We start from the raw sequence: 22,438 nt of genomic DNA on the forward strand, positions 1-22,438 counted from the left end.
ACCTGATACTCATTAGTCTACCTCTTTTACGCTGTCACCACTCACCACACATGCATTGTTTGTGTGTGTACTTGTGTTTGTGTCACTGATGTAGCACTGACGTCCGTCTGGTCTTCCTATTAATATTTTATGTATAAAGTGTGTGTGTGTGTGTGTGTGTGTGTGTGTGTGTGTGTGTGTGTGTGTGTGTGTGTGTGTGTGTGTGTGTGTGTGTGTGTGTGTGTGTGTGTGTGTGTGTGTGTGTGTGTGTGTGTGTGTGTGTGTGTGTGTGTGTGTGTGTGTGAGTGTGTGAGAGAGAGAGAATGGCATCCAGTGGGATAATCCCCTCTGGCCTTGCTCAGTCTTCCCCGCCCCAAATTATCATTATCATTCCTCCATGGTTCAGCATGCCAGTGATGGAAGACGGCAATAAAAACACAATGAGGGGAAAGAGAATGTCCTGCTGTTGTAGTGTAACAGACTATAGGCCTAAAGCCTATCAATGCTGTTTCATGTAGCTTTTTATCAACATGTGTATTTGTTGGATAGAGAGGCTACAGTATCATGCACAATGTTGCTGTTTTTGAGTTGGTCATGTAATTATCTGTCATTTCACGAGTTACAATCAGGCGGTTGGTGGACTATGCTACTAGGAGAAGGACTGAACATAAAGATCATGAAGTTAGTTAGGCACTATTCTGTTATGTTAAAAAGTGTTTAAAAGCATTGTTGTTTATTGTTATTGCGTGAAAAAGGGGGTGGAGAGATATCATGCACTGTGGGTCCCTTAGGATGGGGTGGAGAGATATCTCTCACAATTCTGCACACCACCCTTAAGTGACTCTGTTCAGAGGGGAACAGAGAGAGAGAGAGAGAGAGAGGCTCCATCTGGAATACATTATTCAAATTCCACAAGGCTGGATATCTGATGATGTTGGCAAGAGAGAGAGGGAAGTTGGGGTGTGTTGGCTAGAGAGAGAGGGAAGTTGGAGGGTGTTGGGTAGAGAGAGAGGGAAGTTGGAGGGTGTTGGGTAGAGAGAGAGAGAAGTTGGAGGGTGTTGGGTAGAGAGAGAGGGAAGTTGGGGGTGTTGGGTAGAGAGAGAGGGAAGTTGGAGGGTGTTGGGTAGAGAGAGAGAGAGGGAAGTTGGGGTGTGTTGGGTAGAGAGAGAGAGAGGGAAGTTGGGGTGTGTTGGGTAGAGAGAGAGGGAAGTTGGAGGGTGTTGGGTAGAGAGAGAGAGGGAAGTTGGGGTGTGTTGGGTAGAGAGAGAGGGAAGTTGGAGGGTGGAGAGAAAGGGAAGTTGGGGGGTGTTGGGTAGAGAGAGAGGGAAGTTGAGGGGTGTTGTGTAGAGCCTGACCGATTAGGCTATATCCGTTCACTGCTGATATAGGTCTTTTACCGATATATCGAATCGAACAATAATTCCATATTCCATCATTTATTCCCATGGCTAATCAAAACTAGTTTTCTCATGGCTCTCTCTTGTCCATCTGCAGCAGCAATACAAATAAAGCCTTTTGTATATTAACACTCACACTTGATTCTTTTCCCTCTTACTAGCTAGCTCTGATAGCTATTTTTTTTAATGTACTTACTATGACTGTGATCTTAAAATGAATGCACTAACTGTAAGTCGCTCTGGATAAGAGTTTCTGCTTAATGACTAATGACTAAAATGTAAATGTAAAAGATGGAGAACAAGCTATGAATTGAAAAATACTGACAAGTTTTTCCCCCATCACTACAATTTATGAGAACAGTGTGTGAAAATGTATCGGACCCCAAAAAAACATATCGGTTGGGCTCTAGTGTTGGGTTTTTAAATGATAGTATTAGTAACTGAAAATCATAACAGATATGGAGGCAGCAGTAGAGGGGCACTGTCCTCAAATGGTCCCTGCTATCCGGGATCTGACATCACCCCATTGAAGTTGACACTTAAAATAGTTAAGGTTATGGTTAAGTAAGGGTTATGATTAAGGTTAGGATAAGGGTAGGGGTTAGGTTAAGGATGTCCCAAGGATCCAGAATAGTACTAACCATCCTCAAACTGAAGTCAGGGGGTGAGGTCACTGTAGCGTGAAAGAGACTGTCAAATAATTACACTGCTGCTCCACTATGTGTATACTGTACATAGGGGGTTAGTGGATATATCACTAACACACTCACAAAACATGTGAACATATACCAGTACCCTACAAACATATTTCATATATATATAGATAGAGTGGCAGAGTAGTTGTGTATGCCTAAGTAATGAGACATTTCTGCGCTGCTGTTGTAAGAGAGTGATACATCTTGTGTTTGCACATTTTTTTTTTTTCCATGGACGGGAAGAGAGCCAATGAGAGGGTTAGGTATGAAATTCATCTTGTTGGTGTGACAGTTCTATCGCTATTATCGCCTATGAATCTGTTTCAGCTTGTAAGAGAAGAGAAGAAGGAGGGAGGGATAGAATGCACTCGGGCCACGTCATGTGATTTTTGTTTGTATCATTTTTTATAGAGTTTCAGAAACGTCCCATGGGCTGTTAGCAGATTTTTCCAAACCTTTTGAACTCTCTTTTCTTTGGCCAGGCTCAGCCAGCATTCTTTCCCTCGTCTTTTTCTCTCTCTCTCTCTTTTGGAAGGTGCTCCGGTCCAAGTGTGTGACGTGTTAGTGGAGTTACAGCCTGTGTTTCGCAGTGGTGATTTAAGTACTTGCGGACGAATGGAGGAGAGGATGTTTACTTGACCTGTCAATGGGACTACAGGGCTGAAGTTGTAAACAAGTTGAACTGCTGGTATTTATTTAGGCTTGACGCTGTGTGCTTTGTCCTCATAGGGTGGCACAACGGACAGAGAGAACAGCGGGAGAGCGTAGTGTGAGGGTGTGTATGTGTGTTTGGAAGAGAGAAACAGAGACAGCATGTAGTGTGTGTGAAGGAGAGAGTAACCGTAACCTGGATCTATTGCACATGGACAGAGGGAGGTAGATGAGCCACTAGAACACCTAGGGAGTCTTCCTGATGAGGAGGGAGGACCACTGACGCCAGAGAAGACCAGAGAGGGAGATCAACAACACTAAGCTAGGCCAGGATGAGGTACCGAGGCAGGGTAAGATCCTTATCCCTTCTCTACATGCTGCTCATAACATGTCATAGGTGTGTGTGTGTGTGTGTGCAGTAATTTGAACAGGGATGTCCTGTACCTCTTAGGGTTGCTGTCCCAGGGTGAGCTCAATCAATGGCGGACATTTCGTCAGTCCCCACAAGCAAAAAAGTGGGGACATTTCGTCAGTCCCCACAAGGAAAAAGGCTATTTTAGGGTTAAGTTTAGAATAAGGGTTAGGTTGGTGCTCCCGAGTGGCGCAGCGGTCTAAGGCACTGCATCTCAGTGCAGGCGTCACTACAGACACCCTGGTTTGAGTCCAGGCTGTATCACAATCGGACGCGATTGGGAGTCCCATAGGGCGGTGCACAATTGGCCCAGTGTCATCCGGGTTTGGTCGGTGTAGGCCGTCATTGTAAATAAGAATTTGTTCTTAACTGACTTGCCTAGTTAAATAAAATAAAACAAAACAATTAAATAGGCTTAAGGGTTAATGCTAGAGATCAAAACCAACTTTATTTGTCACATGCGCCGAATACAACAAGTGTAGAATTTACCGTGAAGTGCTTACTTACAAGCCCTTAACCAACAGTGCAGTTCAAGAAGAGTTAGGTTTAGGGAAAATAGCATTTTGAATGGGAATCATTTTTTTGGTCCCCACAAGGATTGTAAAACAAACATTTGGACTATAGTTCTCCCACCATTACTATGAGTCATTACATTGCCTGGGACTGGCACTAGGCTCTCCTGGGATATACTGTAGCTGGTGGCTGGTATTTTTCCACTCTGTCCAGTGCTAGCACATCCATGCTGGAGCGACAGCTGTGGAGCTGGTGTGTGTCCACCCATAGTAGGTATGTCTGGGGACGGAGCAGAGGGGCGCCTTATAAGGAAGAGACTGAGGGGAATCAGCCCAGCACCCCTGCCTTAAGGGGCCCAGAGCCAAGTCCTGCTGAAGCCTCCCTGCTGCCTCTCATAGATGCACCACTCACAACCCTCTTGGCTCCATAGGACTACATAACCCTCAACCCTCACCTAGTTGTTGTGTGTATGTACTGACAAGTACAGTATGTGTAACTGATAGATGCACACACACACACTACATGTTAATGTTTTTAAATGTATGTCAATTGTAAAGTATTTTCTCTGTAATGTATGTGCCGGACCCCAGTAAGACTAGCTGTCGCTGTTGGCGTCGGCTAATGTGGATACTAATAAATCAAATTAAAATAGGACTACAACACCCACCAGACTCTTTACTCCATAAGACTAAAACACTCACATCCCTCACTACTACGGGTGCGTTCGTACATTCTCGCTGGAGTGCCAGAGCGCCCTAAGAGTGTGCTCTGGGCATTCGTAAATTCAGAGCGTTGTCAGATTGTGCGTTCGTAAAAACAGACTGTTTCGCACTCTGAGCGTTCAGAGCGCACACTGGAAGCTCTGGCCAAGGAGTAGGGTTGATCTGAGCGTTCTGACCTCACAGTGGCAGTCAAGCACCCAAATTAACTGGCTAAAGTTAGCTAACTGGCTAGCTACTTCCAGACATAAATGACAGAACAACTCACTTTGTCCATTTTATTTGCCCTAGCAGAGCTATTTAGGCTGTTTTCATGTTATCCAGAGGGTTTGTGACTAACTGTGCTGCTGGAAACAATTTAATTACGCTTTTTTGTGAACGTTTAATGATACCGGCCATATTCAATGGGTGTTGAGCGTTCGAAATTCATCAGTTATACAAACGCACCCTCCATAGTACAGTATTGCAGCAACAACAGCCCTCACCGCTCTATTGGACTACAACTTCCACAATCCTCACTGCTTTTCAAGACGACTCCTTTCACAGCCCTCACTGCTCCATAGGATTGCAACACACAAAACTACAACACCAACAACTACAACACCTACAGTTGAAGTCAGAAGTTTACTTACACCTTAGCCAAATACATTTAAACTCAGTTTTTCACAATTCCTGACATTTAATCCTAGTAAAAATGTCCTGTTTAGGTCAGTTAGGATCACCACTTTATTTTAAGAATGTGAAACGTCAGAATAATAGTTGAGTTAATTATTTACGCTTTTATTTCTTTCATCACATTCCCAGTGGGTCAGAAGTTTACATACACTCAATTAGCATTTGGTAGCATTGCCTTTAAATTGTTTAACTTGGGTCAAACATTTCGTGTAGCCTTCCACAAGCATCCCACAATAAGTTGGGTGAATTTTGGCCCATTTCCTCCTGACAAAGCTGGTGTAAATGAGTCAGGTTTTGTAGGCCTCCTTGCTCGCACATGCTTTTTCAGTTCTGCCCACAAATATTCTATGGGCTTTGTGATGGCCACTCCAATACCCTGACTTTGTTGTCCTTAAGCCATTTTGCCACAACTTTGGAAGTGTGCTTGGGGTCATTGTCCATTTGGAAGAGCCATTTGTGACCAAGCTTTAACTTCCTAACTGATGTCTTGAGATATTGCTTCAATATATCCACATAATTTTCCTTCCTCATGTGGCCATCTATTTTGTGAAGTGCACCAATCCCTCCTGCAGCAAAGCTCCCCCACAATATGATGCTGCCACCCCCGTGCTTCAAGGTTGGGATGGTGTTCTTCGGCTTGCAAGCCTCCCCCTTTTTCCTCCAAACATAACGATGGTCATTATGGCCAAACAGTTTTTGTTTCTTTAGACCAGAGGACGTTTCTCCAAAAGGTACGATCTTTGTCCCCATGTGCAGTTGCAAACCGTAGTCTGGCTTTTTTTATGGTGGTTTTGGAGCAGTGGCTTCTTCCTTGCTGAGCAGCCTTTCAGGTTATGTCGATATAGGACTCGTTTTACTGTGGATATAGATGCTTTAGTACTAGTTTCCTCCAGCATCTTCACAAGAACCTTTGCTGTTGTACCAAAGTATGTTCATCTCTAGGAGACAGAATGCGTCTCCTTCCTGAGCGGTGTGACGGCTGCATGGTCCCATGGTGTTTATATTTGCGTACTATTGTTTGTACAGATGAACATGGTACCTTCAGGCGTTTGGAAATTGCTCCCAAGGATGAACCAGACTTGTGGAGGTCTACAATTTATTTTTCTGAGGTCTTGGCTGATTTCTTTTGATTTTCCCATGATGTCTAGCAAAGAGGCACTGAGTTTGAAGGTAGGCCTTGAAATACATCCGCATGTACACCTCCAATTGACTCAAATGATGTCAATTGGCCTAACAGACGCTTCTAAAGCCATGACGTCATTTTCGGGAATTTTCCAACTGTTTAAAGGCACAGTCGACTTAGTGTATGTAAACTTCTGACCCACTGGAATTGTGATACAGTGAATTATAAGTTAAATAATCTCTCTGTAAACAATTGTTGGAACAATTACTTAACAAAACTATAATTTGTTAACAAGAAATTTGTGGAGTCATTAAAAAATGAGTTTTAATGACTCCAACCTAAAGGTATGTAAACTTCCGACTTCAACTCTACATCCTCACAGGTCCATCCAACTTCATTACCCACAGGGCCGATGGATACTCTACACAGAGTCTTGTAATTTTCTTATATTATATAGAACACTCATCTCTTCTAAGGGCCACAGGACCCTATTCACGGGGCCACAGTAACTAGGCCTACACTACTTGAGAGTCCACTCACAACCCAACCTCTTAAGGATCGGACCCTTTTTTTCAGTTTTCGCCTAAAATGACGTACCCAACTCTAACTGCCTGTAGCTCAGGACCGGAAGCAAGGATATGCATATTATTGATGCCATTTGAAAGGGAACACTTTGAAGTTTGTGGAAATGTGAAATGAATGTAGGAGAATATAACACATTTAGATCTGGTAAAATATCATTTTTTTGTCCCATCATCTTTGAAATGCAAGAGAACGTAACGTAACTATTCCAGGTTAGCCACAATTTAGATTTTGGCCACTAGATGGCAGCAGTGTATGTGCAAAGTTTTAGACTGATTCAATGAACCATTGCATTTCTGTTCAAAATGTTCTATCAAGACTGCCTAAATGTGTCTAATTGGTTTATTAATACATTTTCGAGTTCATAGCTGTGCACTCTCCTCAAACAATAACATGGTATTCTTTCACTGTAATAGCTACTGTAAATTGGACAATTGGATAAATTAGATTTAACAAAAATGTAAGCTTTCTGCCCATTTCAGATATTTCTATGTCCTCAGAAATGTTCTTGTTACTTCAAACCTCATGCTAATCACATTAGCCTAAGTTAGCTTAACCGTCCCGTGGGGGGGGGGGTACCGATCTCGTAGAGGATGAGGCAGCAATTTAGAGAAACACACAAAAGACACATTCAGTGGAGATCCTTGAAGACCTGACCCTAAGCCTGACTCTAAAATACTTTCAGGAAAATCACTATACGTGCGTGTGTGTGTGTGTGTGTGTGTGCGTGAGGGGATTCCTCTGTGTGTTTTACATTCTGCAGGAAGGCCACCTGCAAGAACAATACTCTGAGGTAGAGGGGGGCTGGGTAGGAGTGCAGAGTGGAAGTGTCTCCTGGCTTTCCCCTGCTCATAGTTCTTGGCTTCACTCCACTGTTGTCCTTGTGTTGTTTCAAGGATTTTCCACCATTAAGCGTTCAGAGATAACGACCAGTCAGTGACATTAACCAACCCCTAACGACACCCCTGAGAGGACTGTGTGTTCCCAAAGCCCCTGGCCCCATTGTTCCTCTCCCAGTGTGCCTTTGTGTGTGTGTGTTAGGGGGCTTGCTTACGCACTTCAAATGATTACACCTGATACAGTGAGTGATCAAACAGACTAGAGGGTGATTGGTTGTAGTGGAACGGTCGTGGAATGCAGGATGTAACCTAGACATTTCTGTTCTGTGCTGGTGGATACTAGTAGTCGTAACTGGATAATGCACACACCAATTCACGGTAGGTATATTTTTTGTGTCTGTTCTCTTCTGATATTTTCAGATTAACATGTCGGTGAATTTCTCTGGGTATTATTTCCCTGTCTGTGCTCCGTTTGTCATCAGAATACCAGGGTTTACATGTACACACACCTTTTTAGCAGCATTGGTCTGTATTTACTGTATTTACATCTCACAATCACACAATAGAGGATCTTAGAGACACATCTTAGAGATCTTAGAGACACTGTTTATATGAAGGATTATTGAAATGGCTTCATTGTTTGATTTATGTTCTGCATGTCTGAACATCCTGTGTGTGCTTTCCTCTGGTTGATATGGTTGTTCCTGACAAGCTTCTTGTGGAGGTGTTTATTTGCAGTGCTGTGGTGTTGTCAGTATACGCCCAATCCCAACTCGACCCTCTGCCCTACCCTCCATGACAGGGAGCCCCAAAAGGCGGTGCACAATTGGCCAGCACCATCCAGGTTAGGGGAGGGTTTAGCCGGCAGGGCTTTTCATGGCTTATCTAACTCCTTCTGGCAGGCCGTGTGCCTGCAAGCTGACCTCTGTCGTCAGTCGGACGGTGGTTTCTCCGACACATTGGTTCTGCTGACATCTGGGTTAAAGCTGCAATATGTCACCAAATCTGACAGAATTCACATAGAAATGTGAGTTAGAGATATGCCATTCTCATTGAACGCAAGTCTAAGAAGCGGTAGATCTGTTCTATGTGCTTTATTTCTATGCTTCCCATGCTTAAGTCTCGTTTTTGCGTCTTTTACTTTTGGTTTTGTACACCAGCTTCAAACAGCTGAAAATACAATATTCTTGGTTATTGAAAATATATTTCACAGCGGTTTAGATGGTAAAAAAATAAATATATCAGGTCTAGTTGAAGTGCATAGTGGTGGGTTTCAATTTGGATAAAAGCGTCTGCTAAATTGCATTTATTATTATTATTATTATTATATTATTTGGGATTGTATGTATGTGGGAAAGAGTGGCAGGCAATGATGTCTCCCCCTTCTATCCCCCTCCCTTTCTCTCTCTCTCTATAGGAGGTGGGAGGTGAGGGCAGAGTTCATAGAGTTATGGAGAGTACTCTGACAGCCCGGGACAGGGTGGGGGTGCAGGACTTTGTGCTGTTGGAGAACTACACTAGCGAGGCGGCCTTCATTGAGAACCTGCGTCGACGCTTTGGAGAGAAACTCATCTATGTAAAGAATCATATCATATAGGCTATATGGAAATCTTATCATAAAAATGACTCTGCATACAGATGTAGGATCTCAATTGGATCACTCTTTTGTTGCTGAGAATTTTCCTGCACAGCAGGAATGCAAACTTGTAGTGGATTCGAGGTTTAAAAAGGCTTCTAAAGTTTGTATTGTCCACTTGATTTGCGTTGTACCCTAGGAAAAAATTTCCAATAATTATAATCCACAGAAAAATGCACATTTCCTGTTGCTGCATGATAATTTCCCTGCTGTAGCAATCCGTCTGGAATGAAGATCTTACATCTGTAGCTTTAACATAATGTTTGCTATTGGTAGATTTTTTTATATCAGTGTTTTTGTGGGTTTTGTATTAGAGGGGTTGGTGACTGCAGTGTGCGGGTCTTGTCTCTCCCTGTCAGACCTACATAGGGTCAGTGTTGGTATCAGTGAACCCATACAAGGACCTGGAGATCTACTCCAAGGCGCACATGGAGCGCTACCGAGGGGTCAGCTTCTACGAGATATCACCCCACATGTAAGTCACCCTCTGACCCCTGATTAGCCACAATTTAGATTTTGGCCACTAGATGGCAGCAGTGTATGTGCAAAGTTTTAGACTGATTCAATGAACCATTGCAATTCTGTTCAAAATGTTCTATCAAGACTGCCCAAATGTGCCTAATTTGTTTATTAATACATTTTCGAGTTCATAGCTGTGTACTCTCCTCAAACAATAACATGGTATTCTTTCACTGTAATAGCTACTGTAAATTGGACAGTGTAGTTAGATTTAACAAAAATGTAAGCTTTCTGCCCATTTCAGATACTTTTATGTCCTCAGAAATGTTTTTGTTACTTCCAACCTGCTAATCATATTAGCCTACATTAGCTTAACCATCCTGTGGGGTGGGGGACACCAATCCCATAGAGGTTAACCTTTCTCTGACCCAGCAGGACTAGAATGAGTGTGTGTATATCTGAATGTGCTCTGAAACATTACATTTACAATATGTAGTCTATGTTTACTATCAGATGGTGATCCACTGTATGTGAATACACCAGTATGAGCCCAATCACTAGCTGACATCATGTTTGTATCCCACCCCTCTGTTTCTCTGTCCTGTAGCTATGCGGTGTCAGACAACACGTACCGAGCCATGCGGACTGAGAGGAGGGACCAGTGTATCCTGATCTCTGGGGAGAGCGGAGCAGGGAAGACTGAGGCCTCTAAGAAGATCCTCCAGTACTATGCCACTACCTGCCCTGTCACTGACCACATGAGCACGATCCGGGACCGGCTGCTGCAGTCCAACCCTGTTCTTGAGGTACACACCCTGCCCACTCCCAAGGATCTCTTCCTAAGAGCACCTCTAAAGGCTCTGGAGGAGGAAGGACATTTATAGCAGGGGTACTGAGACTGGTGTAACATTAATGAGATAAATGAATGGCCCACTACAAAATGATGTTCCTTCAAAGAAGTAACTCTATTAGTAGATGAGGGAAAGCATGTTGATCCATTGCATATTTTGAACCAATCTCTGACAAAGCCATAACAATAGATAGGTGCTGCTGTGAACATGCTATTACTGTACTGTTAATGCTTCCTCTCTCTCAGCTGTGTTTGATCTTATCTCTGTTGTTTCCCACACTCACTTCCTCTCTCTCTCTCTCTTTTCCTGGCTCTCTCTCTGCAGGCCTTTGGTAATGCCAAAACATTGCGAAACGACAATTCCAGCCGCTTTGGAAAATACATGGATGTCCAGTTTGACTTCAGGGTAAGCCTGTTTTCCCTTCCTTTAGCTCCTGGATTGAGGGATTTCCCACATATAGGTCTACCATCGCTGACACTCATGCCATACTATCTATACAGCACCCCATTCCATCAAATCAAATCAAATCAAATGGATTTATATAGCCCTTTGTACATCAGCTGATATCTCAAAGTGCTGTACAGAAACCCAGCCTAAAACCCCAAACAGCAAGCAATGCAGGTGTAGAAGCACGGTGGCTAGGAAAAACTCCCTAGAAAGGCCAAAACCTAGGAAGAAACCTAGAGAGGAACCAGGGTATGTGGGGTGGCCAGTCCTCTTCTGGCTGTGCCGGGTGGAGATTATAACAGAACATGGCCAAGATGTTAAAATGTTCATAAATGACCAGTGTGGTCCAATAATAATAAGGCAGAACAGTTGAAACCAACCCAGACAGGATGATCACATCAGTGACTCAACCCACTCAGGTGACGCACCCCTCCCAGGGACGGTATGAGAGAGCACCAGTAAGCCAGTGACTCAGCCCCTGTAATAATCAATCAACTGATTGTGCGTGACTGATACATGTGACATTCATGGTATACCATACAGCATGCCTTACTATGAATCTAAAACATGATGCAGCTAAAGAAGCTCTAGTAGGACCACACTCAACAGTACCTTGACTGTCCCTGTGCCTAACCTCCCCTAGGGGGCACCCATAGGAGGCCACATCCTCAACTACCTACTGGAGAAGTCTCGTGTGGTGCACCAGAACCACGGAGAGAGGAACTTCCATATCTTCTACCAGCTGCTGGAGGGAGGAGAACAAGACCAGCTCAGCAAGCTGGGCCTGGAGAGAAACGCTCAGAAATACCACTACCTGGTCAAGGTGTGTGTGTGTGTGTGTGTGTGTGTGTGTGTGTGTGTGTGTGTGTGTGTGTGTGTGTGTGTGTGTGGTAATTTGAACAGGGATGTCCTGTACCTCTTAGGGTTGCTGTCCCAGGGTGAGCTCCATCAATGACAAGAGTGACTGGAAAACAGTGAGGAAAGCCCTGACCGTCATCGGCTTCCATGAAGAGGAGGTGGAGGTCAGAAACACTTTAGTGTACATCAGAGGAGGCTGGTGGGGGAAGCTATGGAAGAACGTGCTCATTATAATGGAATGAATGGAACGATATCAAACATATGGAAACCTCATGTTTGACTCTGTTCCAATTGTTCACACCCAGCTATTACAATGAGCCCGTTCTCCTATAGCTCCTCCCACCAGCCTCCACTGGTGTACATACTGTATGTCACTGCAAATACCCACCCAAAGTTTCACTCTGAAAACAGTGAGAATGTCATGGCTTAAATGTGTCTCTTCTCTCTCCCTGCTAGGATCTGTTGAATATAATTGCAAGTGTCCTTCATCTTGGGAACACTCAGTTTGGAGAAGGGGAGGATGGAGAAACCCAGATCACCACTGAGTCACACCTCACATATCTGTCCAAGGTTAGAACTTCTAACATGAACTCTACCTCCTCCCACAGACTGACACATTCCCTAATTCTCCATTTTAAAGGTAGATGTTGATGTTGTACTGCTTGTTCTGCAGCTGTTGGGTGTGGATGGACCAGCACTGAGAGAGGCTCTCACTCATAAGAAACTCACTGCCAAAGGGGAAGAGGTGAGTGTGTATGGTGGGATGTTTCACTTCATACAAAACTATGCCTGAAGCCTGCTAATATAATTTTATATAATCTAATTTAATATCCCACTTACCAAGAAGTAATACAGTATGCCACCGATGTGTATGGCATGAATATTTTGATTAATTTGTTTAAAAGAGAGGATACTGATAAAGTACAGCTGAGCCCAGAAATAACACATGAAAGTATTTTATTTCAATGTGTGTGTAATGCGTACTTATGTGTGTGTATGTTCCAGATGATAGGCCCGTTGAGTTTTGAACAGGCTGTGGCAGCCCGTGATGCCTTGGCCAAAGCGGTTTACGGCCGTGCCTTCACCTGGCTGGTGGCGAAGATCAACCAGTCTCTGGCTTTCAAGGTCTCTCACACACATCAATCATGATAGCTAGCTAGCAAAACAATTCACCAATTATTTCCTCTTAATTATTGCTCTCTCTCTTTGCCAGCTACCGTAATGCTGCTTGCTACCTCCAAAACTGAGTGGATTGTGTTCTATTTACAGGATGAAGTGTACAACAGCAGTAAGGGCTCATCATCAGTCATAGGACTGCTGGATATCTATGGCTTTGAGGTCTTCCAACACAATAGGTACCTGAAAACATTCTAGCTGTTAACTTAGTGTGTGTGTGTGTGTGTGTGTGTGTGTGTGTGTGTGTGTGTGTGTGTGTGTGTGTGTGTGTGTGTGTGTGTGTGTGTGTGTGCGAGCCATTTGTTTGTACAGTCAACCCAATTCTGATATTATTTCCTCTAATATTGGTCTTTTGACCAATCACATCAGATCTTTTCACATCAGATCTGGTTGGTCAAAAGACCAATTAGTGAAACAAAGATCCGAATTAGGCTGCCTAATTAACATATTGTAGCACAGTTGTTTTGTGCCATCTTTCTAAACCTAACCATCTCCCTGTAGTTTTGAGCAGTTCTGCATCAACTACTGCAATGAGAAGCTGCAGCAGCTGTTCATCAAGCTCACCCTCAAGTCTGAGCAGGAGGAATACGAAGCAGAGGGCATCACTGTGAGTCTGTGTACTCAGAGAAAAATACAAAACAAGAATAGAGGTATACTAGTGATGAGGTTGTAGTTCATTAAATGCAACTGTGTATTTCAGTGGGAGCCGGTGAAGTACTTTGACAACAAGATCATCTGTGACCTGGTGGAGGAGAAACACAAAGGCTTTATCTCCATCCTGGTGAGAATGACTGGCGTTCCCTTCGGTTTAGTAGTTTATCTGACTCTCTTTAGTCTTTCTCCTCTCTCTAGTATCTCTCTCCCTCTGTCCTCTCCCTCTCTCTATTTGAATGTTAACATATAAATGTGAAATGTGTTGTAGGATGAGGAGTGTTTGAGGCCAGGGGAGCCCAGTGATATCTCCTTCCTGGAGAAGCTTGAGGACACTTTGGGAGGCCATGCCCATTTTGTCACGTGAGTCCAATCTTTCTCTTACACACACACACACACACACACACACATGTCATATTTTGTTTGTGTATTTGCACCATCACCCCAAAATGTATTTGTGTGTATATTTGTGGCTCTGTATCTAAGATATGAATTGTCTCTGTCTGTCAGTCACAAATTGGCAAATGGGAAGACACGCAAGGCGGTGGGCAGGGAGGAGTTCAGACTGATTCATTATGCTGGAGAGGTCAACTACACTGTCAATGGTGAGCTAGCTAATCAATCAGTCAATAGTAGAACTGCTGGTTCCGTGTCGGAGGAACCAGTTCCGGTGGCATGCATTGAAACGCATCGCCTTATTGTGGCTTTCTTTTGCAAATGACTATAAATTGACTGACTTATTTCCTAAAACTTGTCAATACTAAACATCATATAAAGGTGTGGGACATTCATTGTGTGACCAGAAATAACTAACAGGTCTATTTCACTTCAGCAACTAGAATATGTCCATCCACAATTCAACTGTGGGAACGTGGCGGTTTTCAACACCAGACTACAGAAAGAGCTGGCCGCTACTATACGAGAGATTGTTTGTGTGGAAATTACCTCTGCCCTCGACTTACAATTAAAACCAGTAAATGAATCATTGGCAGTGCTCACTGCTGAAGTGGAGACCTTTTCAACTAAAGTCAAAAGTCTGGAGAAGACAGCCAATGCGACAGAGGTACGACTCATGACCTGCAAAAAGAGCGAGCTAAGTTGGAATGGATAATCAAACTCTTAAAAGAGAAAACGGAATCCCTCAAAAATGTACAGGTCACTGGACTTGTAACTGGTGTGGAAGCGGGCAACTTTCTTCATGAGCAGTCTTTCTATGAAGTGTTTGGGTAGGAGAAGCTGGGTCCCATGCCGCTAATAAACATTGCGCACGCACTGATAAACATTGCGCACGCACTGAACATTCACAAAGGTTCATTTGGAAGGGATGTGAATACAGCACTAGTTTTCCTTTTATAAAAAAAGGTACGGACTCCACTCAGTGTGCTCAATATCGCTCTCTAGCTTTGATAAACTATTTTCCAAACATTCTGTCGTCCTGTTTCAAAACTTACCCAAATTGGTACATCCAGACAAAAGCCAGTTTGTTAAAAAACAAGATAACCTACATGCTTCATCAGAAACCAAATGCAGTTCTATCTCTCAACGCAGTTCTATCTCTTAATCCAATTTCATTCGATTAAAATACTATATGCCAATTCCTCAGCCACAGCGATAACAGGCTATACCTGCTCTGCTCTGTTCAGAATATGTAGAAGTAGCAAGGAAGGTGACCCCATCTAACCTCTGTTATTTCTATTAACTGGAGTGGGAGACAGGGTTTCCGGGTGAGGAGGCAATATGTGGTTGGTGGATGGGGACTGAGGGGGGGAATGGGTTGGGAAGGGGAGACTTTTTTGTTTATTTTCCTTGCAGACAAAATTTGACCAAACTGTTGATACTGTTCTTTATCTTTATATTCATTTCTGATGTGTTGTTTTCTTCTTTCGAATGTCATGATAACTGAATATATGAATATATCTGAATGAATATGACTTTGAATGCTGTACCTGTACCTGTAAACCCCCCTTCTGAAAAAATGACTAACTAAATAAAAAGTTGGTCACAGAAATATTTGGAGTATAACTGCAATAAATAATTGATTGATTTCAACCACACACTCTCTCTGTATTGTTTTATGTTCCTCTGCATCACAGGGTTTCTGGACAAAAACACCGACCTGCTCTACAGAAACCTGAAAGAGGTGAGGCTGGAGTAACAATAGAGAAATGAGAACACAGACCACACTCTCACACTCACCACACTCATGAACTCTCTCAGAACTCCCTCACGCTGTTTATGTGTGTACACTACAGTAGGTATATGCAGTATAGTGTCCATAGGTGTGGTGTGGTGTGTTTATATGGTTCCGTGTTGTGCTTTCTCTGTTCAGGTCATATGCCAGTCAGATAACCAAATCCTGAGTCAGTGCTTCCACAGAGAGGAGGTGACGACCCAAAAACGCCCAGAGACGGTGAGATACACGCACACAGACATACACAGACAGATATACAACCACAGCCGACTAAACTCAACTCCATGATTTACATTGGAGTTGAGCAGCGACTAGTGTGGGCGGACTGGATTTCAGCACCCAAATAATTATTTTACACGACAAAGAATAGCACAAATTTACACGGGACAATGTCATGTGTAAATGCAGGCTTTTCTTTGGGTGCTGAAAGTTGAGTCAGCTAACACACACACAAATACACACAGTTTGATATCGCACCTCACTGCTGCCCTCTGCAGGCTGCCACTCAGTTTAAGAACAGCCTGGCCAAACTGATAGAGATCCTGATGTCTAAGGAGCCATCCTATGTGCGCTGTATCAAACCCAACGATGCCAAGCAGTCAGGTAATCGTACACAGTAAAATCAGTCAATCAGTCAATCAGTAAATCAGTCAATCAGACAATGTAATATTCTTTCTCAACAGGGAGGTTTGATGAGGCTCTGGTCAGACACCAGGTCAAATATCTGGGTCTGATGGAGAACCTGAGAGTCAGGAGAGCTGGCTTTGCCTACCGCCGGCGCTATGAAGCCTTCCTACAGAGGTATGTTTGTGTCACGCCCTGGTCTAAGTATTTTGTGTTTTTCTTCATTGTTGTCTCTGATTGGGAACCATATTTAGGCAGCCATATTCTTTGAGTTTGTCGTGGGTGATTGTCTTTAGTGTCCTTGTTCCTGTCTATGTGTTAGGTTACACAAGTATAGGCTGTTTCGGTTTATTGTTTTTGTAGTGTTTGTTATTGATTCGTGGTTTACGTTCGTTATTAAACATGGATCGCAATCTACATGCTGCAGTTTGGTCCGACTTTCCTTCACCACACTTAGAAAACCGTAACAGAATCACCCACCACCAACGGACCAAGCAGCGTGTTAACAGGCAGGAGCCACAGGAGAGACAAAGATAAGCACCTGCCTCTGATTGAGAACCACTCCAGACAGCCATAGACTTTGCTAGATAACCCCACTAGCTACAATCCCAAATACATACACACCAAAACCCCAAGACAAAACACACCACAATACAAAAACTCCATGCCACACCCTGGCCTGACCCAATACATGAAGAAAAACACAAAATACTTAGACCAGGGCGTGACAGTTTGTCTGTATACAGTGCATTCTGAATGTATTTAGACCCCTTTTTCCACATGTTGTTACGTTTCAGCCTAAATATAAAAAAATCCTCATCAATTTACACACAGTACCCCATAATGATTAAGCAAAAACATTATATTAGACTTAGAATTAGAATTTATATTAAAGAAATAACTGAAATATCACATTTACATAAGTATTCAGACCCTTTACTCAGTACTTTGTTGAAGCACCTTTGGCAGCGATTACAGCCTTGAGTCTTCTTGGGTATGACGCTACAAGCTTGATATTTGGGGAGTTCCTCTCATGCTCTGTCAGGTTGGATGGGGAGCGTCGCTGCACAGCTATTTTCAGGTCTCTCCAGAGATGTTCAATTGGGTTCAAGTCCCGGCTCTGGCTGGGCCACTCAAGGACATTCAGAGACTTGTTCCGAAGCCACTCATGCATTTTCTTGGCTGTGTGCTTAGGGTCGTTGTCCTGTTGGAACGGCCCCAGTCTGAGGTCCTGAGCACTCTGGAGCAGGTTTTCATCAAGGATCTCTCTGTACTTTGCTTTGTTCATCTTTCCCTTGATCTTGACTAGTCTCCCAGTCCTTGCTGCTGAAAAACATCCCAACAGCATGATGATGCTGCCACCACGTTGCTTCACCATAATGATGGTGCCAGGTTTCCTCCAGATGTGATGCTTGGCATTCAGGCCAAAGAGTTAAATCTTGGTTTCATCAGACCAGAGAATCTTAGTTGGCCACCTCCCTGACCAAGGCCCTTCTCCCCAGATTGCTCAGTTAGGCCCGAGCGGCCAGCTCTCGGAACAGTCTTGTGGTTCCGAAACTTCTTCCATTTAAGATTGATGGAGGCCACTGTGTTCTTGGGGACCTTCAATGCTGCGGAAATGTTTGGTACCTGTCACGCCTTGGTCTTAGTGTTTTGTGTTTTCGTTATATATTTGGTCAGGCCAGGGTGTGACAGGGGTTTACGTGTTGTATTCGTATTGGGTTTTGTAGGCATTGGGATTGTGGTTGATTAGGGGTGTGTCGAGTGTAGGCTTGGCTGCCTGAGGCGGTTCTCGATCAAAATCAGGTGCTTCTCATTGCCTCTGATTGGGAACCGTATTTAGGTAGCCTGAGTTTCGCTTTGTCTTTCGTGGGTGATTGTTCCTGTCTCTGTGTAGTGTTCACCAGATAGGCTGTAATAAGTTTCACGTTCCGTTTGTTGTTTTTGTATTTATTCGTTATTTCATGTACCGTCACTTTTTTCATTAAAGACATGAGTAACCACCACGCTGCATTTCGGTCCGACTCTCTTTCTACAAACGAAGAACGCCGTTACAGTACCCTTCCCCAGATCTGTGCCTCGACACAATCCTGTCTCAGAGCTCTACGGGAATTAATTCGACCTCATGGCTTGGTTTTTTTCTCTGACATGCACTGTCAACTGTGGGACCTTATATGGACAGATGTGTGCCTTTCCAAATCATGCCCAATAAATTGAATTTACTCCAATCAAGTTGTAGAAACATCTCAAGGATGATCAATGGAAACAGGATGCGCCTGAGCTCAATTTCGAGTCTCATGGCAAAAGGCCTCAATAGTTATGTAAATACGTTTTTTAAATGTTTTTATGGTTTTATAAATTTGCAAAAATGTCTAAAAAACTGTTTTCGCTTTGTCATTATGGGGTATTGTGTGTAGCTTGATGAGGAAAATAGTTTTTTAAATCAACTTTAGAATCAGGCTGTAACATAACAAAATGTGGAAAAAGGGAAGGGGTCTGAATACTTTCCGAATGCGCTGTATTATGTGACTATTTACACGTTTCTATAACCACAGTTTCTATATTAACCACATACATTTCTGTAACCACAGGTACAAGTCTCTGTGTCCCGGGACGTGGCCTAACTGGCAGGGCAGACTGGCTGATGGAGTTGCCACTCTGGTCCAACACCTGGGCTATAAAGCAGAGGAATACAAATTGGGAAAGTATGTACACACAGCGAGGGAGGGGGAGAGGGGGAGGGAGGGAGAACAGAAAGTAAGGGGACTTCCATTTGCCTTAGTCATGTTATGAGGAGAAACATGAGACGCTATGTTGTTGATGTGTAATTCCCTATATCTTTGCAGGACCAAGATCTTCATCCGTTTCCCAAAGACTCTGTTCACCACTGAAGATGCCTTGGAGGCCAGGAGGCCCGCCCTCGGTAAGACTATACAGCAGGGAGGACGATGACAAGGCTGTTTAGTTTGGGGGGAATTAATGTATTGAAGAAAATCACATGATTAACAGCAGAGCAGCAGTAGAAAACAGTGAACTGCCCTTGGCAGAAGTATGAGGATGTATAATACACTAAGCAAATGTAATAAGGATGTAATTGATATAGTCTGTTCTGTGGTCCACCATCTTGTCTCCTCTGTTCCTGTGCTCTGTTCTAGCTCTCACACTACAGACCTCCTGGAGGGGCTACAGAGAGAGGGCCAAGTACCACCGCATCAGAAACGCAGGTGAGGGATCAAACAGCTCACACTCTTCCTGCTTCTCAGTTACTGCTTCCTCAAGCAATTACTCTGCAGCCACTTTCTGCTGAATGAAGTAACGCCGAGAATATGATTTAGTTTGTTCTTCTGAGCTCTGCACAGTTGTAGCTTGTTGGGGTGTTTCTGGGATATGACTGATTGTTTTCTCTCTGTATAGTGCTAGTGATCCAGTCTGCCTGGAGAGGGATGAAATCCCGCCGTAAGGCAAGGCGCCGCAGACACGCTGCTGAAATCATACGCAAGTTCATCAAGGGCTTCATCTACCGCCACTATGAGCGCTGTCCAGAGAATGAGTACTTCCTGGACCATCAGCGTTTCTCTTTCCTGATGACGCTGGTTAGGAACCCGCCCAAGAGTGTCCTGGACAAGAGCTGGCCCGTCCCCCCACCTAGCCTCACTGAGGTACTGCAGCCCCACAGTACACATACACACACTGAAGGAAATGTAGCATAAGCTAAGGTGTGATGGTGCAATGCGTCTGACTGTTGTACATACAATGTGTCAATGTTTTATTTGTATCTGTCCCTATGTCTGTGTAGGCGTCAGAGCACCTGTGCAGGCTGTGTATGCAGAACATGATGCGGGCCTACTGCAGGAGGATCCAGCCAGAGTGGAAGAAACAGGTAGGCTTCTCTACTGTCTGTTACTGTCACTCACCTGACAGGAACACATAGAAAGGTTATTTCTGTCCACTTTCTATTCATTTTATTCTCTCTTACACACACACTCTCTCCCTCTCTGTCTCCCTACTCCATTCCTCCTCCCCTTTTCTCCTTCTTTCTCCAACTCCACATGTATCTCTTCTGTGTCTCTATAGATGGAGCAGAAGGTGGTAGCCAGTCAGATCTTCCAGGACCAGAAGGACAGCTATCCCCAGAGTGTCCCCAAGCTGTTTGTGGCCTCCAGACTAGGTAGGGCACACACACTCACTGACACACTTGGTACACACCTCAGGCGGCTGGTTGCACCTTAATTGGGGAGGACGGGTTCATAGTCAACGGAATAAATGGAATGGTATCCAGCACATCAAACACGTGTTTGATACCATTCCATTTGCTCCATTCCAGCCATTACCATGAGCCGTCCTCCCCTCAGCAGCCTCCTGTGGTACACAGATTTCAAAATTTCACAGACTTGACAAACACACCACTGACAGATGCTCTTTCCTGTACACAGACAGTGAGGAGTTCAACCTCAAAGTGATACAGACTCTGGGCAATGACAAAGTGAAGGTGAGTAACATGATGTTGTAGTACTATCCCCCTGTAGTGTTTGGACTGGAGTCTACCATGACCTGTCTCACCTCTGTCACTCTCTTGTTGTTGGTTGAGTACTTAAATCATGCTAATTGGCTGTTTCCTGTGTACTGTGTCTCTACAAAGTCGTATATTGCTTTGAATCTATATTGATACAGAAACGTTTGTTTTTTATGACAACCCCTCCCTCTCTCTCACTGTCACTCTTCTTTCATTTCTCTCTCCATTCCCCTCTTCTTCTGTCTGTGACAGTATGGAGTTGCGGTGACTAAGTATGATAGGAGGGGTTACAAGGCGCGGCCGCGCCAGCTGCTCCTCACCTCCTCCTTTGCTGTGCTGGTGGCTGAGGCCAAGCTGAAGCAGAGGATCGACTACACGGCCCTGAGGAGTGAGTCTCTGCTGGGAGTCATAGGGGATTGAGGGACCGGGGGTGGTGGGCCAGGGGTGAAGGCAGGCCTGGAGCGGGGGCAGGGGGGTTGAACTTAAATGGTTAGGCCTCAGGAGTTTTTAGTAACATTGCTTATAAGGTAGTGGTCATGTGTTTGTAATGTATAACAGGGGAGTGGGTGCCATTCCTCTCTTTCCAGGCATCTCTGTGAGTTCTCTGACTGATGGGTTCATGGTTCTTCACGTGCCCAGTGAGGATAACAAGCAGAAGGTAACAGGATGACCTCATTCTGGTTATTCTATCTAGCAGTTGTCATGGTGACTTACTGCCATGGTGCCATAAAGTACAGTACCTAACCTCTGACCCCTTGTCTGCCCTGTAGAGTGATGTGGTGCTCCAGTGTGATCATGTGATCGAGGTGGTGACCAAGCTGGCCACCATGGCGGACAAGAAGAACAAGGTCAACATCAGCCAGGACAGGTGGGTCTGGCTCATAGAATTAGGAATTAGAATAGGCTCTCTATGGTCGAGCTTCTCTGATCATCTGGACACTGGATAGCTTCATTACCTTTTTCAGAGAATTTTTGCCAATCCATTCCAACTGTCATCCACTGTTTGTGCTAATGACACTCTATTTTCACAATGACTTTCTATTTTATTCCCTCCTCTCTCTCATCCCATCTCACCCCATCACTCCTTTCCTCTCTCTGATCCTCTCCTCCTGTCTGTGTGCAGTATTAAGTTTGCGGTGGCTCGGGGGAAGGAGGCGGTCATTGATTTCACCAGTGGACCAGAACTGAAGGTAGCCAAAGGCAAGAAAGGACACCTGCTGGTGGTGAGTCAGGAGACGGGAGAGGAGGAAACGTATTATTATGAGGACAGTAAGGGCTTGAGGAAGGGAGGGTGAGGACTTCTAGATGGAGGACGAGGTGAGCTGGGATTGTCAAATGGAAAGCAGTAGATTATTAAAGATAGCTACCATTCATCTATATATTCTCACTGGAAGTTTTGACCAATAATCCACATTAGGGACTAACAATGGCCTCGTGTGAATTGACT

At 44.1% G+C, this 22,438-nt stretch overlaps 1 protein-coding gene across 4 annotated transcripts in view; it reads left to right on the forward strand.

The window, feature by feature from the left end:
• Positions 1-22,438, forward strand: part of LOC109884586 (unconventional myosin-Ic) — a 35,481-nt gene that overhangs the window by 11,775 nt on the left and 1,268 nt on the right. For 2 of the 4 annotated variants that reach the window (XM_020476544.2, XM_020476546.2), the window contains 29 exons: positions 9,003-9,161; positions 9,581-9,696; positions 10,288-10,486; positions 10,856-10,936; positions 11,622-11,801; positions 11,902-12,000; positions 12,293-12,406; positions 12,510-12,581; positions 12,842-12,961; positions 13,106-13,191; positions 13,514-13,619; positions 13,713-13,793; positions 13,935-14,026; positions 14,174-14,268; positions 15,757-15,803; positions 15,993-16,073; positions 16,352-16,457; positions 16,538-16,655; positions 19,070-19,183; positions 19,325-19,401; positions 19,634-19,702; positions 19,893-20,137; positions 20,275-20,358; positions 20,553-20,646; positions 20,912-20,967; positions 21,244-21,379; positions 21,579-21,649; positions 21,762-21,859; positions 22,115-22,214. In XM_020476544.2, the coding sequence (XP_020332133.2) occupies positions 9,003-9,161; positions 9,581-9,696; positions 10,288-10,486; positions 10,856-10,936; positions 11,622-11,801; positions 11,902-12,000; positions 12,293-12,406; positions 12,510-12,581; positions 12,842-12,961; positions 13,106-13,191; positions 13,514-13,619; positions 13,713-13,793; positions 13,935-14,026; positions 14,174-14,268; positions 15,757-15,803; positions 15,993-16,073; positions 16,352-16,457; positions 16,538-16,655; positions 19,070-19,183; positions 19,325-19,401; positions 19,634-19,702; positions 19,893-20,137; positions 20,275-20,358; positions 20,553-20,646; positions 20,912-20,967; positions 21,244-21,379; positions 21,579-21,649; positions 21,762-21,859; positions 22,115-22,214 (3,096 nt within the window). Of the gene's footprint in view, positions 1-2,350; positions 3,073-7,831; positions 7,964-9,002; positions 9,162-9,580; positions 9,697-10,287; positions 10,487-10,855; positions 10,937-11,621; positions 11,802-11,901; positions 12,001-12,292; positions 12,407-12,509; positions 12,582-12,841; positions 12,962-13,105; positions 13,192-13,513; positions 13,620-13,712; positions 13,794-13,934; positions 14,027-14,173; positions 14,269-15,756; positions 15,804-15,992; positions 16,074-16,351; positions 16,458-16,537; positions 16,656-19,069; positions 19,184-19,324; positions 19,402-19,633; positions 19,703-19,892; positions 20,138-20,274; positions 20,359-20,552; positions 20,647-20,911; positions 20,968-21,243; positions 21,380-21,578; positions 21,650-21,761; positions 21,860-22,114; positions 22,215-22,438 lie in introns of those variants that run through there. The other 2 variants (XM_020476545.2, XM_020476547.2) reach the window with 2 other exon arrangements.

This window comes from Oncorhynchus kisutch, linkage group LG28 (assembly GCF_002021735.2).
Source record: "Oncorhynchus kisutch isolate 150728-3 linkage group LG28, Okis_V2, whole genome shotgun sequence".
In the NCBI taxonomy this organism is placed as follows: Eukaryota; Metazoa; Chordata; class Actinopteri; order Salmoniformes; family Salmonidae; genus Oncorhynchus; species Oncorhynchus kisutch.